The sequence below is a fragment of the Dendrobates tinctorius genome, unplaced genomic scaffold (genome assembly GCF_039654945.1).
Source record: "Dendrobates tinctorius isolate UK_male_01 unplaced genomic scaffold, ASM3965494v1 ptg000011l, whole genome shotgun sequence".
Taxonomy (NCBI): Eukaryota; Metazoa; Chordata; class Amphibia; order Anura; family Dendrobatidae; genus Dendrobates; species Dendrobates tinctorius.
Window position 1 is genome coordinate 39788604 of NW_027361679.1, and position 26555 is coordinate 39815158.

At 43.3% G+C, this 26555-nt stretch overlaps 1 protein-coding gene across 6 annotated transcripts in view; it reads right to left on the reverse strand.

The window, feature by feature from the left end:
* Window positions 1–26555, reverse strand: part of PTPN13 (protein tyrosine phosphatase non-receptor type 13) — a 399005-nt gene that overhangs the window by 11710 nt on the left and 360740 nt on the right. For all 6 annotated transcript variants that reach the window (XM_073541467.1, XM_073541487.1, XM_073541500.1 and 3 more), the window contains 8 exons: window positions 26184–26342; window positions 24736–24812; window positions 17527–17579; window positions 15968–16050; window positions 15632–15780; window positions 11514–11604; window positions 8331–8668; window positions 4904–5119 (listed from right to left, as the gene is read on the reverse strand). In XM_073541467.1, the coding sequence (XP_073397568.1) occupies window positions 4904–5119; window positions 8331–8668; window positions 11514–11604; window positions 15632–15780; window positions 15968–16050; window positions 17527–17579; window positions 24736–24812; window positions 26184–26342 (1166 nt within the window). The remainder of the gene's footprint in view (window positions 1–4903; window positions 5120–8330; window positions 8669–11513; window positions 11605–15631; window positions 15781–15967; window positions 16051–17526; window positions 17580–24735; window positions 24813–26183; window positions 26343–26555) is intronic.

Genomic DNA, 26555 nt, shown 5'->3' on the forward strand with positions numbered 1-26555 from the left:
GGCTGGTATTCTCAGGCTGGTAAGGGGCCATGGATATTGGCCCTCCCCAACCTAAAAATAGCAGCTCGCAGCTACCCAGAAAAGGCACATCTATTAGATGCGTCAATTCTGGCACTTTGCCTGGCTCTTCCCATTTGCCCTGTAGCGGTGGCAAGTGGGGTGATAGTTGGGGTGGTTGATGTCACCTTTGTATTGTCCGATGACATTAAGCCCTGAGGTTAGTTATGGAGAGGCATCTTTAAGACACCCCCATTACTAACCCCATAGTCACATTGTATAAAAACACAGACACCAAGAATAAAGTCCTTTAATTGAAAAAATGACAGACTCCTTTAATAATCTTAATTAAACCATACTTCCGACCTCGCCTAATTTCACCAAAGCCCTTGAACTCCTGTAATAACCCAAAAATAAAAAAACAACAATATACCATATCTGTCTGTCATTCTGCCTCACACCGTAATCCATGTCTGAGGTCGCACATTACAGCACAGCAAACACTGGATGTTCGTGCCCCCCTTTCAAGTGAATGGGATCCAGGTTCAGGTACTGTTCTGGTACCTGAAGCCGAAATTTGTATAACTGTTTGGCCGGACCCGAACATCCAGGTGTCCGCCCATCTCTACTCAGGAGCCAGAGAAGGAGGTACCGGTAATAGGATACAAGGGCGGGCCAGAGGGATGTGCGAATGCTCTGATAGTCTTGTAGACAGGGAGGGCTAGGCAGGCAGGGAGAGCTGATCAATCCAAGTAGGATTTGTATACAACAACCAGCCGGTAAGGTACGGTACTGTACATAGAATCATAGAATCGTAGAGTTGGAAGGGACCTCCTGGGCCATCTGGTCCAACCCCCTGCTCAAAGCAGGATTCGCTAAATCATCCCAGTCAGATGTCTGTCCAGCCTCTGTTTGAAGACTTCCATTGAAGGAGAACTCACCACTTCTCGTGGCAGCCTGTTCCACTCATTGATCACTCTAACTGTCAAAAAGTTTTTTCTAATATCTAATCTGTGTCTCCTCCCATTCAGTTTCATCCCATTGCTTCTAGTCTTTCCTTGTGCAAATGAGAATAAAGTTGATCCTTCTACAATGTGACAGCCCTTTAGATATTTGTAGACAGCTATTAAGTCTCCTCTCAGTCTTCTCTTTTGCAAACTAAACATTCCTAAATCCTGCAACCTTTCCTCATAAGACAGGGTTTGCAGACCGGTCACCATTCTGGTCGCTCTTTTCTGAACTTGCTCCAGTTTGTTGATGTCTTTTTTAAAATGTGGTGCCCAAAACTGGACACAGTATTCCAGATGAGGTCTGACCAAAGAGGAGTAGAGGGAAATAATGACTTCACGTGATCTAGACTGTATGCTTCTGTTAATACATCCTAGAATTGCATTTGCCTTTTTTATATATATCGCTCGCTGGTTGTTGTATACTGGGTAAAACATACAGTACATCACCAATATCTGTACCTGTTCATATAGTATAGCGCCAGTACATACAGTACAGTATACAAATGTCCAACAGTCAAAACCCCATCATGGCTCAACCAGCAAGAAGAAATATGAAGCCAGTTTCAAACTTAAAGATGTAAACTTTGCCATGGAACATAATAACTGTGCTGCTGCAAGACAATATGGAGTAACAGAAAAGACGGTTCGGGACTGGAAAGCAAATGAAAAAGCATTAAAGAGTAGGCCAAGGGGTAAGTGTGCATTAAGAAGAGGCACCCCACATTGTCCAGAACTCGAAAAACATGTAGCAGACATGGTGAATGAGCATCGCCAAAACGGTTTTGCAGTGACACGAAATAAAATATGTTTGTTTGCACTTCAGTGGGCCAAATCTAACCCAGGTCACAGCAACAGATTTAAGGCCACTGTATCCTGGTATACTAGATTCATAGCAAGGCATAATATGGTACTGAGGTAAAAGACAAAAACTGCCAAAAAATTACCTGCAGATCTTGATAGCAAAGTAAATAGTTTCCATCGATACGTAATATAACAGCGCACTAAACATGGCTATCCGTTAAGTAGTATTGGAAATATGGATGAAACTCTAATGAATTTTGATATGGTTGGAAATAAAACTGTCCATCAAAAAAGTTGAAAAAACAATTTTAATTAAAACAAAAGGGCATGAGAAGTCCAGTTTTACAGTGGTATTAGGATGCACAGCTGATGGCGCCAAACTGAAACCAATGATTATTTTTAAAAGATAAGCAATGCCGAAACTCAAGTTCCCTGTTGGTTGTTTTGTACATGTGAAAGAAAAAGGCTGGATGGATGAAGAAGGGGTAAAGCTATGGCTTGAACGTATTAAAAAATGTAGTCTACTGGTGTGGGATATGTTCAGGGCTCATTTAACTCCCAGCAGTTACTCCTGCAGGATTGACATCGTTTTTACAGCCACTGGATGTGTGCCTAAACAAGCCATTTAAAGATCGCATTCGAGAACCGTGGAATGAATGGATGGTTAGCAGCGAAAAATCATTCACAAAAGGAGGAAACATGAGTGCTCCACAGTTGGATGTTTTGTGCAAATTTGTCATAAAAGCCTAGAATGATATTGATGCAGAAACAGTAATCAAGTCTTTCAAGAAGTGTAGCATATCAAATTCATTATGGTATGGAAGACGACTACTTGAGGTAAGATGAAGAGGATGCCGAAGCTGAGCCCACCATCTGATGTGGAATTCGATCCATACGATGACTGCCTTACAGATGTATCACAAGATGTCATTGATGTAGTTATGACATCAGATGACGAACAGAAGGATTTTGAAGGCTTTTAAAAGGAAACTATCAAGTCAGCAAAACCTGTAAAGATACCGTAGCTTGCAGTTATGATGGGAGTTCCTAACTCGCCAGGGACTTGCCCGGCACTTAAGGCCCTTTTACATTTAGCGATGCACCAGCGATCCAACCAGCGATCCGACCCGGTCAGGATCGCTGGTGCATCGCTAAATGATCGCTAGTGAGCTTTCATACAGAAAGATCTCACAGCGATGCAGCAGCGACGCAGTGCACGATACTTACCATTCACACACAGCGATCCTGACGTCCTCCGGCCCACCTCCACGCGTCGCTCGTCGTCACAGCAGGAAGTCTCAGCAGGAAGCGCCCGACGAGAAATGGAGCCGGACATTCTCGCGCGATCAGCGATGGACAGAGGGGAGCCGGTCGTTGGTAAGTATCACACATAGCGATATCGCTAGCAATATCGCTATAATGTCACAAAACCAGTGACGTTTTAGCGATATTGCTAGCGATATCGCTTAGTGTAAAACCCCCTTAACTCTCTCTCTATTGTTTGTTATCTTCCTCCTATCATCATCAGTCCAGTTTGGTTGACAGCTTAGAAATCAAACAGCACGGCAGCTCCCATGGGTTTATTGTCTTAGGGTCCCGTTTCACATAGCGACGCACCAGCGATCCCGACAGCGATACAACCTGGTAAGGATCGCTGGTGCGTCGCTACATGGTCGCTAGTAAGCTGCCAAACAGGCAGATCACTTCAGCGACGCAGCAACGATCCGGTGATCCGTATAACGACCTAGGCGGTCATTGGTACCTTGTCACACAGCAGCTTTTCTGACGATTCCCACCTGCGTCCCTGAGTTCTGCGTCGCCAACGAGGTCGCTCGTCGGCGTCAAACACAGCGATGCATGCTGGCCAGCGGGACGCCGACAATGAAAAAATGGCCCAGGACATTCAAGCACGATCAGCGATATCCAGCTTGGGGGGGAAGGCGGTCGCCGCTGCGTGTCACATGCAGCGAGATCGCTGTTGCGTCACAAAATCGGTGAAGCTTCAGCGATCTCGCTATGTGAGATGGAGGCTTTATTCTTCCTTTCAGCTTTAGAGTGAATTAGGAAAAGTTTAATCCACTTGCACTGTTTTATTATAGATCTTTGATAACATACAGCCTTATGTTTATAAGTGACAGTTTTCCTGCTAAGCACCTACATGTTATAAACATTTGAATTAAAATTACCATATTGAAATCAAATCTGATGTTTTTTTTAAATTTTTTACCATATGTGGGTTGAAAGAGTGGTAGTCTTATACGGCGAGTATATCCCAAACTCTATATTTTAACTGGAAAAGTTAGGGGTTGTCTTTTACGCCCAGTCGCTGGAAAATACGGTGTATATATATATATATATATATATATATATCTCAAATAAATAAAGGGAAACCTGGACACTCTTACTGAGCAGACACATGGATGTTAGTGACCTTCCTATCATTTCTGTTGTTCATTCCTTTTGCACAACAGCAGGAGAAATTGAATTTCAATCAGTGTTGATTTCACAGAAGTGTGACTGACTTGGAGTTACATTCTGTTTTTTAAGTGTTCCCTTTATTTTTTTGAGCAGCATATAAACACATGTACAGTATGTGTATACACATATACACAGCTTGATCACCAAAATGCAAAATCCTACATCTATTTGTTGAATACAATGCTTTCAAGGCAAGGTAAGACGACGTAACAATACGACATGCACAATGTCCACAGAGTGAGCTGAAAAAATGAATTTACAACCCATTTGCAAGTATGTATAATATATGACCACTAGGGGCAAACTTTTTACTGCAGTGTAATATATTTCTATGTTTTGCTTTTGGAAGGGAATATATAACCATCATCTCTGATTTGTCAGATTCATATTATACTTACTTCAAAATGGGTTGTAAATTCATTTTTACAGCTCACTTTGTGGACATTGTGCATGTACTCTAGTTAAGTTATACCTTGCTTTGAAAGTATTGTATTTAACAAATAGATTTAGGAAGTATGATTTTGCTTTTTTTTCTTGGATTATCCACACCTTTAAAGCTACCGATTTGTGCAGCTCTGTAGTCACATCCACTATTATCGGACCTGCATCGTGCTTACCTCCAAGTCCTTGCTGATTAAACCCAGCATGACATCAATACATATCAGGGTGCCGGAGCGTCCAATTCCTGCGCTGCAGTGGGTGATAATGGGTCCACATCTTTGGATATGTCTCATGTAGGAGATAAATGTGAGGAGCTGGTTGGGATCAGTAGGAGTATCATGATCGGGCCATGCAGTAAAGTTTAGATGGGCAATGTGCCGTGCTTCACCAGACTACATAAAACGGTAAAAGGAAAATTATTTCAGTCCCCACCGGTTTGCAAACACGTTAAAGGGTATTCTGGGCGCTGTTACCATATCTAATGCATCCCCCAATGAAATTTAATTTATTAAATGATAGAAATTGAGTCTATTAACAAGCTCTTTGCCAATCTTTTCTTTTTTGCTCTTGGATACCTCCATCCATTGTGCCTATTATTGTGGCTTTGCATGCCCAGCATTTACCCGAGTCCAGGCACCAGGCCAGTGGTCCTGTGGTTTATCGGGAACAAGTAAATTGGAAGCAGCAGTGCAAGATACAGCATTGTTAGCAGGGAATCATGGTGTGTAATACTTACCCCCAAAATACTACTAAATGCCAGATTTTCATAACCCTTGCTTTCTAAATAAAAATAAAGACAACCACTGAGAGCTTCTAAGTCTTCTGCATCATAAGCGGCGTTATCATAAACCAGTTACATAAATTGCACCATTTGTTTACCAGTTTGGGTAATACCAAGAGTATTATCCAGTGGCTTGGAGTGCTGCGAGCTTTTCCACGAGACTAACATACATTGTGGTTAACTTTATTTCCCTTTATCTTCAGTTTGTAGAGTGAGTCTTCCTTTAAAACAACCCAGTTTGCAGCCAAAACAGCTACATGTTCTATTTACAGAGAAACCAGTACAAATTTGTCATGTTTTTGTATCATACCACTTGCATAAACTTAATCCCGCAGTCCCTAACGGTTGCTGGAGGTGTGGATATTCAGAAGGTGATCTACCCCATTTACTTTGGTTATGCTCAAATTTTCATGGCTTCTGGGAAATTTTAAGTCCCTTATTTATAATGTTACAGGCCTTCAGATCCAAAATTCTATCTGCTAAATATTTTGCTGTTTCAAGTAGGTTATAAAATTAATTAACTTCTTTTCCAATAATTTTTATTGAACATTTAAATACAAATAAGAAATGAGGGGAGTGGGATGGGGAAAGGGGGAAAAGGGGGGAAGGGTAATAATAAAGAGAGGACCACAAGGTCCGGACAGGCTCTTAAAACGAATTATCTTCTATTGCACATGACCGTGGCTACTAGGTGTCTGCCTATAAGTGGAAGTCAGCTCAACCTCCATGAGCTTCAGCTACGAATACAAGTTGTCAGAAGTATGGAATACCTTACAGCTTTATTACATAACACAACTGAGAATTTAGAAGTAACATGGACTCTGTGGGACACATACTGGGTTCAAAGAGACCCTTAAGGAATGTAGCTGCAAAAGGTGATATATTGGAGTTATAAGTGGAGTAAACTTGGCTCTTTTTCCACCTTCTCCCCTCCACACTAATGTGGTCAATGTCTTGTCATGTCACTGTACGTGTTTATGTAATATGTTAAGATAAAGACTCAGTGTTTGGAGTCCAGTTCTCATAGATGATACAGTTGTGCTTAAACGTTTACATACCCCGGCAGAATTTTTGCTTTCTTGGCCTTTTTTCAGAGAATATGAATGATAACACCAAAACTTTTTCTCCACTCATGGTTAGTGATTAGGTGAAGCCATTTATTGTCAAACTACTGTTTGACAAACTACTAATGACAACCCAAAACATCCAAATGACCCTGATCAAAAATTCACATACCCTGGTGATTTTGACCTGATAACATGCACAGAAGTTGACACAAATGGGTTTGAATGGCTACTAAATGTAACATCCTCACCTGTGACCTGTTTGCTTGTAATCAGTGTGTGTGTATAAAAGCTGAGTGAGTTTCTGGGATCCAGACAGACTCTTGCATTTTTCATCCAGCCACTGGCGGTATTGGAATGTGAGTCATGGGGAAAGCAAAAGAATTGTCAACGGATCTATGGGAAAAGGTAGTTGAAAACTATATAAAACAGGAAAGGGATACAAAAAGATATTCAAGGAAATGATAATGTCAAACTGTGATTAACAAATGGAAAATCAGTGGCTCTGTAAAAACAAAACCACGGTCAGGTAGACCAACAAAAACTTCATCCATAACTGCCAGGAAAATTGTTCGGGATGCAAAGAAAAACCCACAAATAACATCAGCTGAAATACTGGTCTCTGAAAACTAGCAGTGTGGCAGTTTCAAGATGCACAATGAGGAGGCACTTGAAGAAAAATGGGCTGCATGGTCGAGTCGCCAGAAGAAAGTTGTTACTGTGCAAATGCCATAAAGTATCTCGATTACAATACGCAAAACAGCACAGAGACTAGCCTCAAAACTTCTGGAACAAGGTATTTTGGAGTGCTGAGACCAAAATTGAACTTTTTGGCCACAACCATAAAAGTTACATTTGGAAAGAGGTCAACAAGGCCTATGATGAAAGGAACACCATTCCTACTGTAAAGCACGGAGGTGGATAGCTGATGTTTTGGGGATGTGTGAGTTACAAAGGCATGGGAAACTTGGTCAGAGTTGAAGGAAAGATGAATGCAGCACGTTATCAGCAAATACTGGAGGCAAATTAACAATCATCAGCCCAGAAGCTGCGCATGGGACGTACTTGGACATTCCAACATGACAACAATCTAAAACACAAGGCCAAGTTGACCTGTCATTGGCTACAGCAGAACAAAGTGAAGGTTCTGGAGTGGCCATTTCAGTCTCCTGACCTCAATATCATAGAGCCACTCTGGGTCAATCTCAAGCACGTAGTTCATGCTAGACAGCCCAGGAATTAACAGGAACTAAAGCTTTTGCCAAGAAGAGTGGGCAGCTTTACCACCTGAGAAAATAAAGAACCTCATCCATAACTACCACAAAAGACTTTAAGCTATCAATGATGTTAGAGGGGGTATTACACGGTATTAAGAAATGGGGTATCTAAACATTTGATCATGGTCATTTGGAAGTTTTGGGTTTTCATTATGATTTAAAAAAAGAATAAAGTAGTTTGACAATAAATGGCTTCATTAAACCACTAACCATGAGTGGAGAAAAAGTTTTGATGTTATCATTCATATTCTCTGAAAAAAGGCCAAGAAAGCAAAAATTCTGCCGAGGTATGTAAACTTTTGAGCACAACTGTAATTCTCTTGATTAATTGAGAAAGTATATATTGTAGTTACTTTAACCTATATGCTTTTGGATTGTTTTTTTCTTTTTTCTCATATGTAATACTTTTTGAAAACTCAATAAAAATGTAGTCATATATAAAATACCCCAGATTGGAACTTGTCAGAAAACAAGTGCTCACCTGCAGTTCTTGTAACTCCACAACTCGAAGTACAAAACTTTCCAGCTGCTGGGTTTGCACTAGGGTAAGTTGAAGTTCATTGGTTATCCGTACAGGTCTGTGTAGCTCTTCCGGCCAGTACCGCTGACACTTTATCTTCCCACCTTCCATTTCCTGGGTCATCATGGCAATTACTGTGGAATTCTGCTCCCATACCATCTGCCAAAAATCTGCAACTGTACTTGGAAGAGGTCCTTGGCATGCAATATATATAAATTCATCATTGCCCACTGGCATCTTGATAAAACTTGCATTGATGTAGCCTTCCTCTGATCCTAGTGGTACTCGGGTAGAGTCATCTGTAACAACAATCAATATAAGTAATTTACCAAAAGTGGTGGTTAGTAATTGAAGGAAATCAGTCAGCAGATTTTTACAATGTAATCTGAGAGCACCATGAGCCTGATTTCAACAATGTTTCACTTACTGGGCTGTGTTTTTCTGTTTCAATACAATCAGTGTTTTATAAGCAAGAGATAATCATTACAGGACAAATGGCTTTGTGCCTCCTAGTCCAACCACGCCCCAGAACTATACACAGAACTGTGGTGAGGGTGGGGTTATATACAGCTCAACAACTGAGCATTGATGCATCTGCTGCAGAGAAAATGGTGATTCTATTTATGCACCCAGTAAATTAAGTGATACATCATTGGAATCCAGGTCTCTGTCCTCACATCATTGTTTTATCTGATTTCATAGCAAAAACCTGCTGAAAGATTCCCTTTAACTACAGTGCTATATAGATTCCTGGGTATTACTTTAAGGCCGCCTTCACACATCCTGACAGTACCAGTAGTATCCGTGTCCATGTGTAACATACGTAATGATATATAAATAATTGTATTTATATATCATGTGTAACATACATCTGGTATCTGTGTGCCCCTATAATAACAAGTAAAGGATAAGCAAACAGCTGTGAGCTGTTATTAACACACTGGGAACCTTTATGGCTATTGGCCCATTGCCAGAATTTTAACATCAGCCCCCAGCTGTCTGCTTTCCCTCAGCTGGTTATGAAAATGAAAGGAGATCCCACATCATTTTTACTTATTTATTTAATATACGATATACACACAAAGCGGGTGCTGACTCCAACTCCCATCAGTGTCACCTGGTCCAACTGATCGCAGGGAGACCACGCAACAATGATGAGTTTAATTCAGCACCCTGCGCCTGGGTACAGCGATAACTGAACTGCTTTTTCCCAGGCGCCAGTATATCTTACACTGATGACACATGAATGTCATGCGTATGCAGCACACATCATGATCCATGTGAAAACACTGACATGCGCACCACCATTGAATACAATGGGTGTGATTGTGTCCGTATTTGCGGTCCTTAAAAAACAGACCTCATACGGACACAAAAAAGATGTGTGAAGAAGGATTACTAGAAAGTTTAATGAAATCTTTAAAAACTGGCTGGAAAAAGGGATTTATAACACAGCATTATATACAGTCATATGTAAAAGTTTTGGCACCCCTATTAATGTTAACCTTTTTTCTTTATAACAATTTTGGTTTTTGCAACAGCTATTTCAGTTTCATATATCTAATAACTGATGGACTCAGTTATATTTCTGGATTCATTGAGGTTTATTGTACTAACAGAAAATGTGCAATCTGCATTTAAACAAAATTTGACAGGTGCAAAAGTATGGGCACCCTTATCATTTTCTTGATTTGAACACTCCTAACTACTTTTTACTGACTTCCTGAAGCACTAAATTGGTTTTGTAACCTCATTGAGCTTTGAACTTCATAGCCAGGTGTATCAAATCATGAGAAAAGGTATTTAAAGTGGCCACTTGCAAGTAGTTCTCCTATTTGATTCTCCTATGAAGAGTGGCATCATGGGCTCCTCAAAACAACTCTCAAATGATCTGAAAACAAAGATTATTCAACATAGCTTTTCAGGGGAAGGATACAAAAAGTTGTCTCAGAGATTTAACCTGTCAGTTTCCACTGTGAGGAACATAGTAAGGAAATGGAAGAACACAGGTACAGTTCTTGTTAAGCCCAGAAGTGGCAGGCCAAGAAAAATATCAGAAAGGCAGAGAAGAAGAATGGTGAGAACAGTCAAGGACAATCCACAGACCACCTCCAAAGACCTGCAGCATCATCTTGCTGCAGATGGTGTCACTGTGCATCGGTCAACAATACAGCGCTCTTTGCACAAGAAGAAGCTGTATGGGAGAGTGATGCGAAAGAAGCCGTTTCTGCAAGCACGCCACAAACAGAGTCGCCTGAGGTATGCAAAAGCACATTTGGACAAGCCAGTTACATTTTGGAAGAAGGTCCTGTGGACTGATGAAACAAAGATTGAGTTGTTTGGTCATACAAAAAGGCATTATGCATGCGCTGTATTGTTGACCGATGCACAGTGACACCATCTGCAGCAAGATGATGCTGCAGGTCTTTGGAGGTGGTCTGTGGATTGTCCTTGACTGTTCTCACCATTCTTCTTCTCTGCCTTTCTGATAGTTTTCTTGGCCTGCCACTTCTGAGCTTAACAAGAACTGTACCTGTGTTCTTCCATTTCCTTACTATGTTCCTCACAGTGGAAACTGACAGGTTAAATCTCTGAGACAACTTTTTGTATCCTTCCCCTGAAAAGCTATGCTGAATAATCTTTGTTTTCAGATCATTTGAGAGTTGTTTTGAGGAGCCCATGATGCCACTCTTCATAGGAGAATCAAATAGGAGAACTACTTGCAAGTGGCCACCTTAAATACCTTTTCTCATGATTTGATACACCTGGCTATGAAGTTCAAAGCTCAATGAGGTTACAAAACCAATTTAGTGCTTCAGGAAGTCAGTAAAAAGTAGTTAGGAGTGTTCAAATCAAGAAAATGATAAGGGTGCCCATACTTTTGCACCGGTCAAATTTTGTTTAAATGCAGATTGCACATTTTCTGTTAGTACAATAAACCTCATTTGAATCCAGAAATATAACTGAGTCCATCAGTTATTAGATATATGAAACTGAAATAGCTGTTGCAAAAACCAAAACTGTTATAAAGAAAAAAGGTTAACATTAATAGGGGTGCCCAAACTTTTACATATGACTGTATGAGGCTATAAATAATCTATTCTGTCATGCAATAAGGAGGGATCAATCAAATGAATGACTTACATGGAAGGATATTCTTGTATCGATTTTTCTTTTTGTTATCTTTAGTTTGTCCTATGAGGCATTCATCCAGTGGTTTTAACTCTTGTAGATCCTGTGGATATGTAGTAAGAAGGCTGAATGAACTACAGCATTTTCTAATTTTAGGAAAATTGTTTTATCCTCAAAAATGTTAACATAAAAAAAATGTATAAATAAAAAAAAAATACTGATAAAATCATACAAGAGAATTCCCAAAATTCCATCAAATTATAAATGTACAAGCTGTAAATGAAAAATCATTTGCTGCTTCTTAGCTTTGCCATGTACATGATTAGCAGCCACAATCACCAGAGCAGCTGCATCTGTCAGAAAATCTCCAGCAGCAGGGCCCTGTGCAATGCTACCTCTGGTAGAAAAGCTCGAGCAGCAGAGAGCCCTGTGCAATGCTACCTCTGGTAGAAAAGCACTAGCAACAGAGCCCTGTGCACTGCTGCATCTGGCAGAAAAGCTCCAGCAGCAGAGCCCTGTGCACTGCTGCATCTGGCAGGAAAGCTCCAGCAGCAGAGCCCTATGCATTGCTGCATCTGGTAGAAAAGTTCCGGCAGCAAAGCCCTGTGCACTACTGCATCTGGTAGAAAAGCTCCAGCAGCAGAGCCCTGTGCACTACTGCATCTGGTAGAAAAGCTCCTGCAGCAGAGCCCTGTGCACTACTGCATCTGGCAGAAAAGCACAAGCAGCAGAGCCTTGTGCACTACTGCATCTGGCAGAAAATCTCCAGCAGCAGAGCCCTGTGCACTACTGCATCTGGTAGAAAAGCTCCAGCAGCAGAGCCCTATGCACTACTGCCTCTGGCAGAAAAGCTCCAGCAGCAGAGCCCTGTGAAATACTGCACCTGGTAGAAAAGCACCAGCAGCAGAGCCCTGTGCACTGCTGCATCTGGCAGAAAAGCTCTAGCAGCAGAGCCCTGGGCACTACTGCATCTGGCAGGCAAGCTCCAGCAGCAGAGCCCTGTGCACTACTGCATCTGGCAGAAAAGCTCCAGCAGCAGAGCCCTGTGCACTGCTGCATCTGGCAGAAAAGCTCCTGCAGCAGAGCCCTGGCAGAAAAGCTCCAGCAGCAGAGCCCTGTGCACTACTGCATCTGGCAGAAAAGCTCCAGCAGCAGAGCACTGTGCACTGCTGCATCTGGCAGAAAATCTCCTGCAGCAGAGCCCTGGGCACTACTGCATCTGGCAGAAAAGCTCCAGCAGCAGGGCCCTGTGCACTACTGCATCTGGTAGAAAAGCTCCAGCAGCAGAGCCCTATACACTACTGCATCTGGCAGAAAAGCTCCAGCAGCAAAGCCCTGTGCATTACTGCATCTGGTAGAAAAGCTCCAGCAGCAACAGCAGCAAAGCCCTGTGCACTACTGCATCTGGCAGAAAAGCTCCAGCAGCAGAGCCCTGTGCACTACTGCATCTGGTAGAAAAGCACCAGCAGCAGAGCCCTGTGCACTGCTGCATCTGGCAGAAAAGCTCCAGCAGCAGAGCCCTGTGAACTACTGCATCTGGTAGAAAAGCTCCAGCAGCAGAGCCCTATATACTACTGCATCTGGCAGAAAAGCTCCAGCAGCAGAGCCCTGTGCACTACTGCATCTGGTAGAAAAGCTCCAGCAGCAGAGCCCTGGGCACTACTGCATCTGGCAGGCAAGCTCCAGCAGCAGAGCCCTGTGCACTACTGCATCTGGCAGAAAAGCTCCAGCAGCAGAGCCCTGTGCACTGCTGCATCTGGCAGAAAAGCTCCTGCAGCAGAGCCCTGGCAGAAAAGCTCCAGCAGCAGAGCCCTGTGCACTACTGCATCTGGCAGAAAAGCTCCAGCAGCAGAGCACTGTGCACTGCTGCATCTGGCAGAAAATCTCCTGCAGCAGAGCCCTGGGCACTACTGCATCTGGCAGAAAAGCTCCAGCAGCAGGGCCCTGTGCACTACTGCATCTGGTAGAAAAGCTCCAGCAGCAGAGCCCTATACACTACTGCATCTGGCAGAAAAGCTCCAGCAGCAAAGCCCTGTGCATTACTGCATCTGGTAGAAAAGCTCCAGCAGCAACAGCAGCAAAGCCCTGTGCACTACTGCATCTGGCAGAAAAGCTCCAGCAGCAGAGCCCTGTGCACTACTGCATCTGGCAGAAAAGCTCCAGCAGCAGAGCCCTGTGCACTGCTGCATCTGGCAGAAAAGCTCCAGCAGCAGAGCCCTGTGAACTACTGCATCTGGTAGAAAAGCTCCAGCAGCAGAGCCCTATATACTACTGCATCTGGCAGAAAAGCTCCAGCAGCAGAGCCCTGTGCACTACTGCATCTGGTAGAAAAGCTCCAGCAGCAGAGCCCTGGGCACTACTGCATCTGGCAGGCAAGCTCCAGCAGCAGAGCCCTGTGCACTACTGCATCTGGCAGAAAAGCTCCAGCAGCAGAGCCCTGTGCACTGCTGCATCTGGCAGAAAAGCTCCTGCAGCAGAGCCCTGGCAGAAAAGCTCCAGCAGCAGAGCCCTGTGCACTACTGCATCTGGCAGAAAAGCTCCAGCAGCAGAGCACTGTGCACTGCTGCATCTGGCAGAAAATCTCCTGCAGCAGAGCCCTGGGCACTACTGCATCTGGCAGAAAAGCTCCAGCAGCAGGGCCCTGTGCACTACTGCATCTGGTAGAAAAGCTCCAGCAGCAGAGCCCTATACACTACTGCATCTGGCAGAAAAGCTCCAGCAGCAAAGCCCTGTGCACTACTGCATCTGGTAGAAAAGCTCCAGCAGCAACAGCAGCAAAGCCCTGTGCACTACTGCATCTGGCAGAAAAGCTCCAGCAGCAGAGCCCTGTGCACTACTGCATCTGGTAGAAAAGCACCAGCAGCAGAGCCCTGTGCACTGCTGCATCTGGCAGAAAAGCTCCAGCAGCAGAGCCCTGTGAACTACTGCATCTGGTAGAAAAGCTCCAGCAGCAGAGCCCTATACACTACTGCATCTGGCAGAAAAGCTCCAGCAGCAGAGCCCTGTGCACTACTGCATCTGGTAGAAAAGCTCCAGCAGCAGAGCCCTGGACACTACTCCATCTGACAGAAAAGCTCCAGCAGCAGAGCCCTGGACACTACTGCATCTGGCAGAAAAGATCCAGCAGCAGGGCCCTGTGCATTGCTGTGTCTGGCAGGCAAGCTCCAGCAGCAGAGCCCTGGTAGAAAAGCTCCAGCAGCAGAGCCCTGTGCACTAACCCATCTGGCAGAACAGCTCCAGCAGCAGAGCCCTGTGCACTACTCCATCTGGTAGAAAAGCTCCCGCAGCAGAGCCCTGGGCACTACTCCATCTGACAGAAAAGCTCCAGCAGCAGAGCCCTGGACACTACTGCATCTGGCAGAAAAGATCCAGCAGCAGGGCCCTGTGCACTGCTGTGTCTGGCAGGCAAGCTCCAGCAGCAGAGCCCTGGTAGAAAAGCTCCAGCAGCAGAGCCCTGTGCACTACCCCATCTGTTAGAACAGCTCCAGCAGCAGAGCCCTGTGCACTACTCCATCTGGTTGAAAAGCTCCCGCAGCAGAGCCCTGTGCACTACTCCATCTGGCAGAAAAGCTCCAGCAGCAGAGCCCTGGGCACAACTGCATCTGGTAGAAAATCACTAGCAGCAGAACCCTGTGCACTACTGCATCTGGCAGAAAAGCTCCAGCAGCAGAGCCCTGTGCACTACTGCATCTGGCAGAAAAGCTCCAGCAGCAGAGCCCTGTGCACTACTCCATCTGGCAGAAAAGCTCCAGCAGCAGAGCCCTGGGCACAACTGCATCTGGTAGAAAATCACCAGCAGCAGAACCCTGTGCACTACTGCATCTGGCAGCAAAGCACCAGCAGCAGAACCCTGTGCACTTGCCCTCTTACTGCATCAGTTGCAGCCTTGCAACAGAGACCAGTACAATTATAAAGCGTTTCTAAAGGTTTTTTAATAGCTCATTTAGTTCCTGAGAGATTACTGAAAAATACAGGTTCTTTAGTGAAGAATGACTCTTTTCTGATCTAGATGATATAGTGGCATCCATACCATAATAACATTGAGTGTCCATATACAAATGCCCTCTATTAGTTTTAGCATCCATTTTTTTTTCTCGTAAATGGAATATGTAGCGTATACTGATTAATACCTCAAACTCCTTGGTTGGCACACCTTGTTCAAGCATAGTGTGTATCTGACGTATGACCATCTTTAACTTATTTCCCGAGTACCGGCCCAATGGCAAGATCTGGACTAGTGGTAAGGAGGACAGTCTTTCACTTGTCAATTTGAAGCCATCTGTAACAAGAAAAATGCAAAAGACCTATTTTAGCGCACTGTGGAACTAACATAATGGATCTTGGAAATCATTGGAAAATCACGAATTACTTACCCATTGGTATATTGTTTTATCACACTTTCACAATCACATTGATATAAGATATACTGTATACTGTATTCAGAGGAGTGGAGAATAAAATCTTACCTAAAGAACAATAATTTAGTTGCACGTTATCACTTTTTGTTTCAATATTGCCTCTCTTCACAGTGTTGGACTGAGGTGACGATCTGAAGAGACACAACAAGCAGAACGTAATTTTGTACAATACAGAACCATTGACAATGACCACATATAACAGAAATATTCTATATAGGTTTTATATATAAATGTGTTTGGAAAAAATAGGCGTACAAATGCTATAGCAATCTGCCTTATGCATCATTCAGATGTCCGTGGTTTTTTTCACAGTGAGATCTAGAACAGATTTTCATCCATTTATCTGTTTTTACCATCACTGTCTCATCCATTCTTCTAGCATAAAAAGAAATCCCAAGCATCTCCTGCCATTAAACCCTAAGAACACAGACAGCACTCAGATGACACAATAATGGCATCCATGTCCTTTTCACCTTTTTTATTGATCTCACTGGGCGAGTTTGATCCATGATTTGGATCAAAACCATGGATATATGAACGGTCTCATAGACTGAAATGTGTATGTTTTCTAATCCTGGAAAACATGGATAGAACAGGTCCATGAAAAATGGACATCTGAATGTAGTTTTAATATCACTTGTACATTTTGTGGAGTATTACATCTGTGTGGATAAAAATATTGTCTTATAGGAAAAGACACTAACAAGTTGTACTGTCAAAAGCCATAAGTATTATACAAATGCCAACTTTATACCAGAATCAAATATGAGCATGGCGCCATCTCACTAACAGCTTCAACATTCGCTTTACATTATCTCCGGAATGGGCGTTATTTAATATTCTCCCACGGGATCAACTACTTGGACTCTCTGCTCAGCAACGACGTGTTTTACCTATCTGGGTGGAGGCACAGGATGCAACCCCTTCACTAAATCTAATTTCTTCGAAGGTAACGTATTTGTTTAAAATGGATTGGATTGAGTCCATACTTCATAAAGAAAGTCATACGGATTGTTTTTTTCCTCACATGGTCCTCCTTTATTGATCTGCAGCCACTATCGGTGCGTCAAGCATTACATGGTTGCTTTCAATTCACCGACTGGTATATGAGAGAGCTTATATCTGGTAACACACCTATTAGGCTTAGAGATGCACTGAAAGGTCATTATTGGTGGGAACAGTGAGTGACCCAACCAGAAGAACCACTTTCTTCTAGCTGTATGTGCAGCTTTTGTGCAATACCAAAGGTGTACATACGGATGCTTAGGACCACATAAAAGACAGTCGGAGGCCCCTTCCTTCTGCTATTTCCTATTGCTGTTACATATAGGGGGGGGCATGCACATGGTTCACTGAAGACAGTTATTGCATATGCATGGATACCTTTACGGATCTAGTACAGGATAAAGTATTCTCTACTGAGCCCATACATCACTTTGTGCATGAGCTCCTGAAAGTGAAGAGTGAAGTGTTTTGAGAGATTAGTGGGGGTATCAGAACCTAGACCCCCACCACTTTTCATCACAATTAAGTATAGAAAACATAAAAAAAAGTTTAATTGAAAGGGTAGCTCTCATTTTCACACTTCTGTATTATAAATTCCTTACCTTTCAGTCCCATTATTGTTGCTGTAAGATCTCATGTCATTTACTTTGGCCGGCTGCAAATAAAAGACAATGGTAAGGAACATAAATGCTATAATCCACTACTAGGTTTGGATGTTAAATTCCTCTCAGCATGCTTTTGCCTTAATTTAACCTCTTCATAACATATGATGCACATGTTTGTCATGTCGTGTCCCTGCTTTTGATGCGGGTTCGCACGCCTTACCTGCATTTTTCCTGGTAGATGATGGCTGATGTAATCAGTCATTATGTGCCTTTAACAGCTGTCATCAATCTTTGAGGGGGGAGCATCATTTCTTGCACCCGTGACATGATTGTAGGGCACCGATGGGTTGCCATGACAGTCGGAGTTCTCCTAAAGACCTCCATGCTTGTTAAGATGATCCTCCTGTGAAAGCCAGCCTCTGTAGCTAGCGTTCATAAGAGATTGTGATTTTCTCTATACATAGCAGTGCTAATGCTCTGCTATGTATAGCAAAAGCAATAAGATGATCGCAGCTTCAAGTCCCCTAAGGGGACTATTAATTACAATAAATAGTAAAAAAAAAAAAAAAAAAAAAATTCAAATCACCCCCCTTTTGCCCCATTAAAAATAAAACTATTAAAAATATATAAAAAATATACATATTTGGTAGCACAGCGTTCGTAAAATCTGATCTATCAAAATATATATAAATTAAATTGGTCCGATCGGTATACAACGTAACCAGAAAAAAATTAGAAGTGCCAGAATTAAATTTTTTGGGGCTATCGCAACGCTGCAATAAAAGGTGATCAAAACTACGTAACTAACTCAAAAATGGTATCAGTAAAAACGTGAGCTCAGGAAGCAAAAAATAAGTTTACACATAGCCCTATATCCCGAAAATTTGGTATCTGTGTACTCGTAGTGACCTGCAGAATCATATTGCCAGTGAAATTTCACTTTTTTTCCAATTTCAACAAAATTGGAATTTTTTTTCCCAGCTTTCCAGTGCATCACATGATAAAATGGCTGATGTAATTCAAAAGAGCAACTCGTCCCTCAGAAAACAACCCCTCAGACGACTATGTGGTCGGGAAAATAAATTTAAATTTAATAGAACCAGACACACATACTATATAGATGAGACCCATACACAGTACCGAACAACTCCGTACACCTTTACACAAATGTAATGGATCAGCTGCTTTGTATATACAATTACACTACGTCTGACAACATATTAACTCATAGGATGGTCACAACAAAAGTCAGATTCTCTAGTTGTCAAGCAAGAGACCTGCGCTTCAAGAGGACCTGTCACCAGGTCGAAAGTGCACACTATGTGATCGCATTCCTTCTGTTTCCCTGAGTAATCTGGCTTTTGTGGGGTTTTTTTTTAAATCTTCCTTAAGGTTCCAGAGATATGGGCTTTTTATTCAGTGTGAATTTTATGGTCTTTATCAAGTGGGCCTTATTCACAGGGTAAAAATGCAGAGCAGCCTAAAGTTACCCATCCAAAGCAACATCTCCTTCATACACTGAGTAAAGAGGTGTAAATATCTGGAACCACATGATGGATTTCAAACAAAAACACAATATTCAGAGGAGCAGCAGGAATAGAATTAGAACAAAAACTGATAATGACACTTATAATCTACCAGTCACTATATCCGAAACAGATTCAGCAGGGTAGAGATCCTAACATTATTTTTAACGAAATAAAAAGCTACAATTAGCCACCTAGCCATATGACAAACATACAGACACAACTGGCATATATCTTCATATGTAACCATCACCTAAAATTAACCAAGGATCGCAGCAGAGAAGGTCAGGGAGCTTGCAACGTAGCAGGTGGGTGCCGGTCCCACTAGTAAACGCAGCCGCAGTAGTAGACAAACAAGGGAATTCATACGGCACTCTGGACCCGTGAGTAAAATCAAAAACTTTAATTGGGCATATCATATGGTTAAAAGAATAAGAACATCTGATGCGTTTTTGATTTTACTCACGGGTCCAGAGTGCCGGATGAAATCCCTTGTTTGCCTACTAAAATTAATCAAGTGCCAGAAAATAGTCTATCCTCAGGCATGATAAGGCAGCCGAAGGAGGTGAAAAAGACAAAACTATATATATGCACATTGATAAAAGGAATAATCTCACCATGGAGTCCTAAAATAGTGATCCAGGTAGGTTGATCCCTTATGCAGGACAGGAGAAGGTGGGGGACACCATCATAGGAAAGCCATACATTACCCCAGGGATCAGACATACAGGTACTGTGGACATGTTTCATCTGAGAATCATCAGGGGAGGTAAGAACCGGGTAGGGGTGAAGATACCAGTTTGATTGGCTGGAAAATGCAAGTCCTGCAACAGCGGTGCAGAGAAGTATATGTGCCTGGTACTGCATGTGGTGCCGACACCTGTTCAAATCATATCGGCGCCTAGGTTTTCTGTGGCGTCAGGGGATACGTCACATCCCTCGCATGACTTTGTGGAGAGCACAGGTGGGACTCAAACGTCATCAAAACGCCTCAGACTGCAGAGCGCAAATAAAGAGACATCATGTACCGCACAGAAGTCATGCACATGCAATCTCTGGCGCTTACAAGGAGGTAAAATATGCTAATCAAAAGGCTCCAAATAAAGAGTTTGGAAGTGTACATATATGGGGAAGGAGGTGTGACCAAAAAGCCCCCATTGAAATATGAAACAAAAGGAGAAGAGCTGGTGGGAATACTGCATCATCTACGATGTTGCCTAGAAGGCATGAAGAAGGCACGGCGCTGAATGCTCAGCCGATGCCATCTGTGGGCAAAATATTTGAAGCTCAGCAATCAAGAAGGGAAGTGTTAGCGCAGCACGCCGCTGGGCGTTCTAGTAAGCCTCCAGCTGAACAGGTGGACAGACCCTGCGCTGGTTTCTTCTATGCTGTCTTCATTTAAAGGATTTTTAGAATTATCTAGAGCATCACAGGGCAACTCAGCAAGTGGGGGAGTTTCAGTTGTTAACCAGCTTGCTAAAGGTGTGTGAGAAAATTAGCTAAGGTAGCAAGTGTTTGGGTTAATCCTCCTGCCAATGTAGTTATTGGGAGGGAGTTAAAATGTAAAAAATGTAAATTTGATGAGTAAACCTGGCATAGCTGAGGTATGTTTTCAAGAAGCTATATTGTGTGACCTTTCACTGCTTGGTTTTCACCGGTCTCATAGTATTAAAGAAAAAATTTGGAGTAAGGAATAAGTAGATTTATCCTCTCTGTTACCATCCTACAAGGAAGGTTTTAAGGGACTGAGTAAGGATGATAAAACGGATGAGAAAAGAAGAGGCAATGCAGTGAAATCATTTTATAATTGGCTGCAAGCTTTTTGCATTTTTTGTTTTAGTTTTAGGTGAGAGGTGTCCAGATAAACGTGCAAGCTTAATTCATTAAGCTGATATTATTTTAGAAGCGTACCAACATTTTGGTGGTAATGCTTGGTGCTTGTATGATGAAACGATTAGACAGAAAATGTCAGTGCGTCATGATTGGGATATTGGTTTATAGATCAATCGGATGATCCCTCATAGATCTAGTTTATACAAACCGGCCCAGTCAGGTAATAATTTAACTTTTCGTAAAGGTGTCTGTTTTTCCTTCAATGAGTTGCGGTGAAAGTGGCTCAACAATTGCCGATATAAGCAGGAATGTACGTTTTGTAAAGGAAACCTCTCAGTGGTGCGCTGCTTCAAGAGGGAGAACCAAGCTTCATAACAGCAGGTTTCAAAAAGCACAGACACCAGTGAGGCTGGAAAAAATGCATCTTTTGGTTAGAGCTTTATCCAGGTAGGATGAAAGCGGATCTAATAATTAAGGGCATGAGCAATGTTTTTTATATACTTGAATTTTTGAGTTGAATTTGCTAGGTGCTGTGGTAAAGGGTCTTTATTAGCAAAGGAAGGTATTAAATCAGCCTTTCGTTTACTGCGTGTTTCACAGTTAGGCTTTAATTCATTATGTTTTCAATTGGATGGTTTGTTCAATTTTTATAAAGCGTTACCAATGGGTTTCACTCTTTCGCGTTTTGAGTCTTTTTCTACATTTTTGGAATGGTCAGTTTGTGAAGAGCATAAAGGTAATGGGACGGTTTTGCATTTTTTTTTGCTTTTTGGCGGTTCCAATTCAAATGTTTGCATGTGGCTTTTGAATACATTTTCTTCACTGATTGAGTGGTTTGGTGTTCCATTAGCAACGGAAAAGACAGTTTTTCCTTGTACTGGTTTAGAATTTTTAAGTATTGTATTGATACTAATAGGATGGAATTTAGGTTACCTCATGATAAGATAGGTAGGCTGTTAGGCGTCGGATTCCTGCAGCGACACAACAGGAATCCAGAGCCTCACATGCTGCTCTGCAGCAAGCCATTCCTGAGGCTAAGTCCCTCTGCTGTTCCACGGAGCATGCTCACGAGATGATCTCCCATTGGAGGTCAGGAGTCACGTGCTCAGGTCCTTCTCCGAGATCTGGAAGGTCCCAGAAGCGTACGGCTATAAAAGGCCCACATGGCCGCTCGGCCATGAGCTAGTATAGACTTTACTTGCTAGATGTGTGAATGGTGAAGGATGTATGATTCTGGTCACTGACTTATTAAGATTCCCCTCCCTCTGATATTACGCATGTGGATAGGGAACTAGAGAAAGAGTCAGCGCCAGTCAGTGGCAAGCCTTAGGCCACTGTGCACACCGCACCTCTACACTAGCGTCCGATCATGCCACGCCTGACGGCACTATCGTATAGCGGCTTTGTTTGCCGCTGCGCTGTAGTCAGCAGCACTTACCGTCGTCCACGGTAGCGACGCCGCACGCACGGTAGATCTAGACGGACACCGACCTCAGCCTTGGGATCGTGTCCTGTGACCGTATACCGCGCGTGCAATTTAGCTGAGACCTGTGAGTCTAACAGGCTCGGCGTTTGCGTTTATGTTACAGCGCCTCTGTGAGCTAACAGAGTCCGCTCAGCGCACATCGGGTGGCGTTTAACCCGTGCACGTTATACTGCCATATAGCGTGTCTGCCATTACTCAGCAGCAGTTAGAACACCTTCTGCACGGTGGACCCCGAGCGGCGAACGCACTTTATTATTTATTTATTTAGTGCCGATCCTCTGTATGTGATGTGGTTGTTAAAATACTTAGAGAATTAGTTTAGTTGTCTTCAGCTGAATATCTGGTTAAAAGCAAAACATTTGAAGGGTGATAGAAATCTAATTACTGATTCTCTTTCTCGTTGCCAGATGGACAATTTCCATAAGTTACTGTATATACTCGTGTATAAGTGTATAAGTCGACCCGAGTATAAGCTGAGGCACCTAATTTTGTCACGAAAAACTGGGAAAACTTATTGACTCAAGAATAAGCCGGGTATATGCATTGCCCCGCATCCCCATCCTGGTATGCATAGTTCCTCATCCCTAACCTTGTATGCATGGCTCCTTACCCCCATTCTTGTATGCATGGCTCCTTATTCCTATCCTTGTATGCATGGCTTCTTATCCCCATCCTTGTTTAAATGGCTCCTTATCCCCGTCCATGTATGCATGGCTCCTTATCCCCATCCTTGTGTGCATGGCTGCTTATCCCCATCTTTATCTGCATGGCTCATCATCCCTGTCCTGGTAAGAATGGCTCCTTATCCCCATCCTTGTCTACATAGCTCCTCATCCCTGTCCTGGTATGCATGGCTCCTAATCCCTATCCTGGTATGCATGGCTCCTTATCCCCGTCCTGGTATCAATGGCTCCTGATCCCTATCCTTGTATGCATGGCTCCTCATTCCTGTCCTGGTATGCATGGCTCATCATCCCTGTCCTGGTATGCATGGCTCATCATCCCTGTCCTGGTATGCATGGCTCCTCATCCCTATCCTAGTATGCATGTTTCCTCATCCCTATCCTTGTATGCATTGCCTCCCATCAGAAAAGCATCCTACTTACCTTCCCTGTGCGCCCTCACAGTATCTTGCTACAGCTTCCAGCAGCTCCTGTAGCCGAGCGATCACATGTCATCACTTGATCATTAAAGTAATTTTCACTTCTCTCCACGCCTGTGGGAGTGGAGAGAGGTGAATATTCCTTACCTTAATGAGCGGGCACCCGTTCTAGCCCAGCTGCTGCTGTAACTGTGCGTGCTATAAGGGAAATTAATATTAATTTCCAGTGCAGTGAATATTCATTTCTCTTTAGCAGCTAGCACAGTTACAGCCACAGCCTCCTGTGACGTGCTGCTCCGCCACTCCCCCTCCCACGCCAGCTTCTGGAAAAATGACTCGTATATAAGCCGAGGGGGGCGTTTTCAGCACAAAAATGTGCTGAAAAACTCGGCTTATACAAGAGTATATACGGTAGTCCCCTCAGCACACGAAGATGGCTTGGAATTTCCAAGGCATTTATGGAATCTGATGTTGGCGCAGCAATGGGTTATGTTAAAAAATCGGTAGCAGACAAAACTTAGTTGGATTGTTCATCTGTGATATATTTATGGTGTACATTTTGTGATCGCATTAGTGTTAGTAAGATGAATGACTGTGTAGAAGTGTCATTATTGTTCGTAAATAAGCTAATTTATGGTTGATTTCTCTTATAGTTTTTGGTTGACCCAAATAAACACCGTGACCTTTACCTCCATGACTTGTTTCATGTGTCTATTATTGGATGAGTGGATTAAGGAAATGGTGTCCAATGCATTTTCCAGGCAAACAGGCTTGTATCTTCCAACTCACCCGATTCTCAGATGAAACGCGTTGGGAGTACAGTGGGGGATTTGCATGTCTGATCCCTGGGGTAATGTGTAGCTTTCCTATGATGGTGCCCTCCCCACCTTCTTTTGTCCTGCACTAGGGATTAACCTACCTGAATTACTATTTTAGGACACCACTGGGATTACGATGAGATTGTTACTATTAACAATTTGTTTATATAATCTACCTCCTTCAGGTACCTCATCAGGTTTGAAGATGGACCATCACCTATTAACTTTAGGTGATGGTTACATAAGAGGATATATGTCAGTTGTGTCTATAGATTTGTCATACAACCTGATGGCTATTTTTAGCTTTTTATTTCATTAAAAGTTATGTTTTAGGATCTCTATCCTGCTGAATCTGTTCAAGAAGAAAAACTGGTTCCGTTTTACCTGCTGACAGTTTTTATTTTTCTTTAATACCTATACTGAAATTATTCACTTCTGTACCTCGGGAGAGTCATCTGGTAATGAGGAACCATCACAATCTGTATCTTCTGCTTTTTCATCTTCTTCATTCTGATTAACTATTGTAAAATCAAACAAAATATTAAAAAAGAAAAATCACAGGATATAAATATAAGAACACAAATATAGACTGAAACACGTTACTTATATCAATTTGACAGCTAAATAGTATGAGAAAAAGTACGAGGAATATATTCCTAGAACCCAGTCTTACACAAGTCCTCTTAGTCTGAAACTACCTATCATTTGCTCTTTGGTGGATTTCTGTTAATTTGGCTGCACATTTTGTCCCAAGTACTGTACAGATAACAACAACTCCCAAGCATGATGGCATATACTTGCAATAAAAGAGTTTATGTCAAAATAACAACTAAGGTAGATGTTTAGGCAGAGAAAATATTAGCGTGGATGGTCAGGAGCCGGAATCTCCAGGAGTGGACCCTCTGGACCGTGGCACCGAGGGGCCCCGGGCGAGCTGCCAGGTGGAACCGACCCCTATACAGGGACCGTTAGGAGCAGGCCCAGGGGTTCAAGTACCACGGAAACCGGGACAGAGAGGGGCGGCTCAGAATGGACTGGAGTAGGAGTGCGGGACGGAAGCGTAGACTGTAAGGCTGGAATATGGAGAGATGCTGGAGCAGAACACAGGAGACCGGACTGAAGTAGGACTGTAGGAGCATGGATAGCTGGATGGAGCAGGAACACTGGAGGCAGGACTGGAGTAGGATGGAACAGGAACGCTGGTGCAGGACTGGAGTAGGATGGAACTGGAACACAGGAACAGGACTGGAGTAGGATGGAACAGGAACGCTGGAGCAGGACTGGAGTAGTATGGAACTGGAACACAGGAACAGGACTGGAGTAGGAAGGAACAGGAACGCTGGAGCAGGACTGGAGTAGGATGGAACCGGAACTCAGGAACAGGACTGGAGTAGGAAGGAACAGGAACGCTGGAGCAGGTCTGGAGTATAATGCAGGGAATACGAGAGACAGGGCTGTGAGGCTGCTGCAGGAAACACCGCGGACGGAACCGAGAGGCTGCAGAGAGCACAGGAGGAAGCAAGGCCCAGTGTGCAAGGTAACACAACGATCAGGCGCCTCCCTCAGGGGGAAGCGGCCTGATATGGCCCCGTCTGGTCTGCCATTGGTTCGAAGGTGCTTCCGGGTCAGGGCACAGCCAGAGCACAAGAAGCAGAAGGGAGGCGCGGCCATGGCCTATGGCGCATGCGCACTGCATGCAGAGATGGCGTCGGCCGCGTGCCCGTCAGAGGTGACCACCGTGGCCGTTGGGTAGAGAGAGGCTGCGGCGTGGGAGCGGAGACCGGCTGCGGCGTGGGAGCGGAGGCCGGCTGCGGCGTGGGAGCGGAGGCCGGCTGCGGCGTGGGAGCGGAGGCCGGGTGAGTATGACAGAGCGGTGTAACACAAAATACCTGAATAGTGTTCTACTGAAAGTGCATTCTGGCGATTGAGCTGTAGTAGGTTCTGTGTTTGCTCATGGACAACATCAAGCAGCGACTGAATAACATCATTCTGATCCTCCTCATCATCATCTTCATAATTATTGTTATTGCTTTCATGGAGCTTTGGGTCTTGAAAAATTGAAAAAGCACTAATTAACCTGCTGATAATGATTATATTATTGCAGTTTGGACAAAAAGTGCTAAGAAATAAAAATAAAAAGTATTTTGATACCTACAAGAAAAAACTTAAACAAAATATGTCACGGCTCCTACTCCATGTCAATATCTCAGTGGTTAGTCACAAATTTCTGCACTATATGAAAGAGAATTGCCTGAAGTATG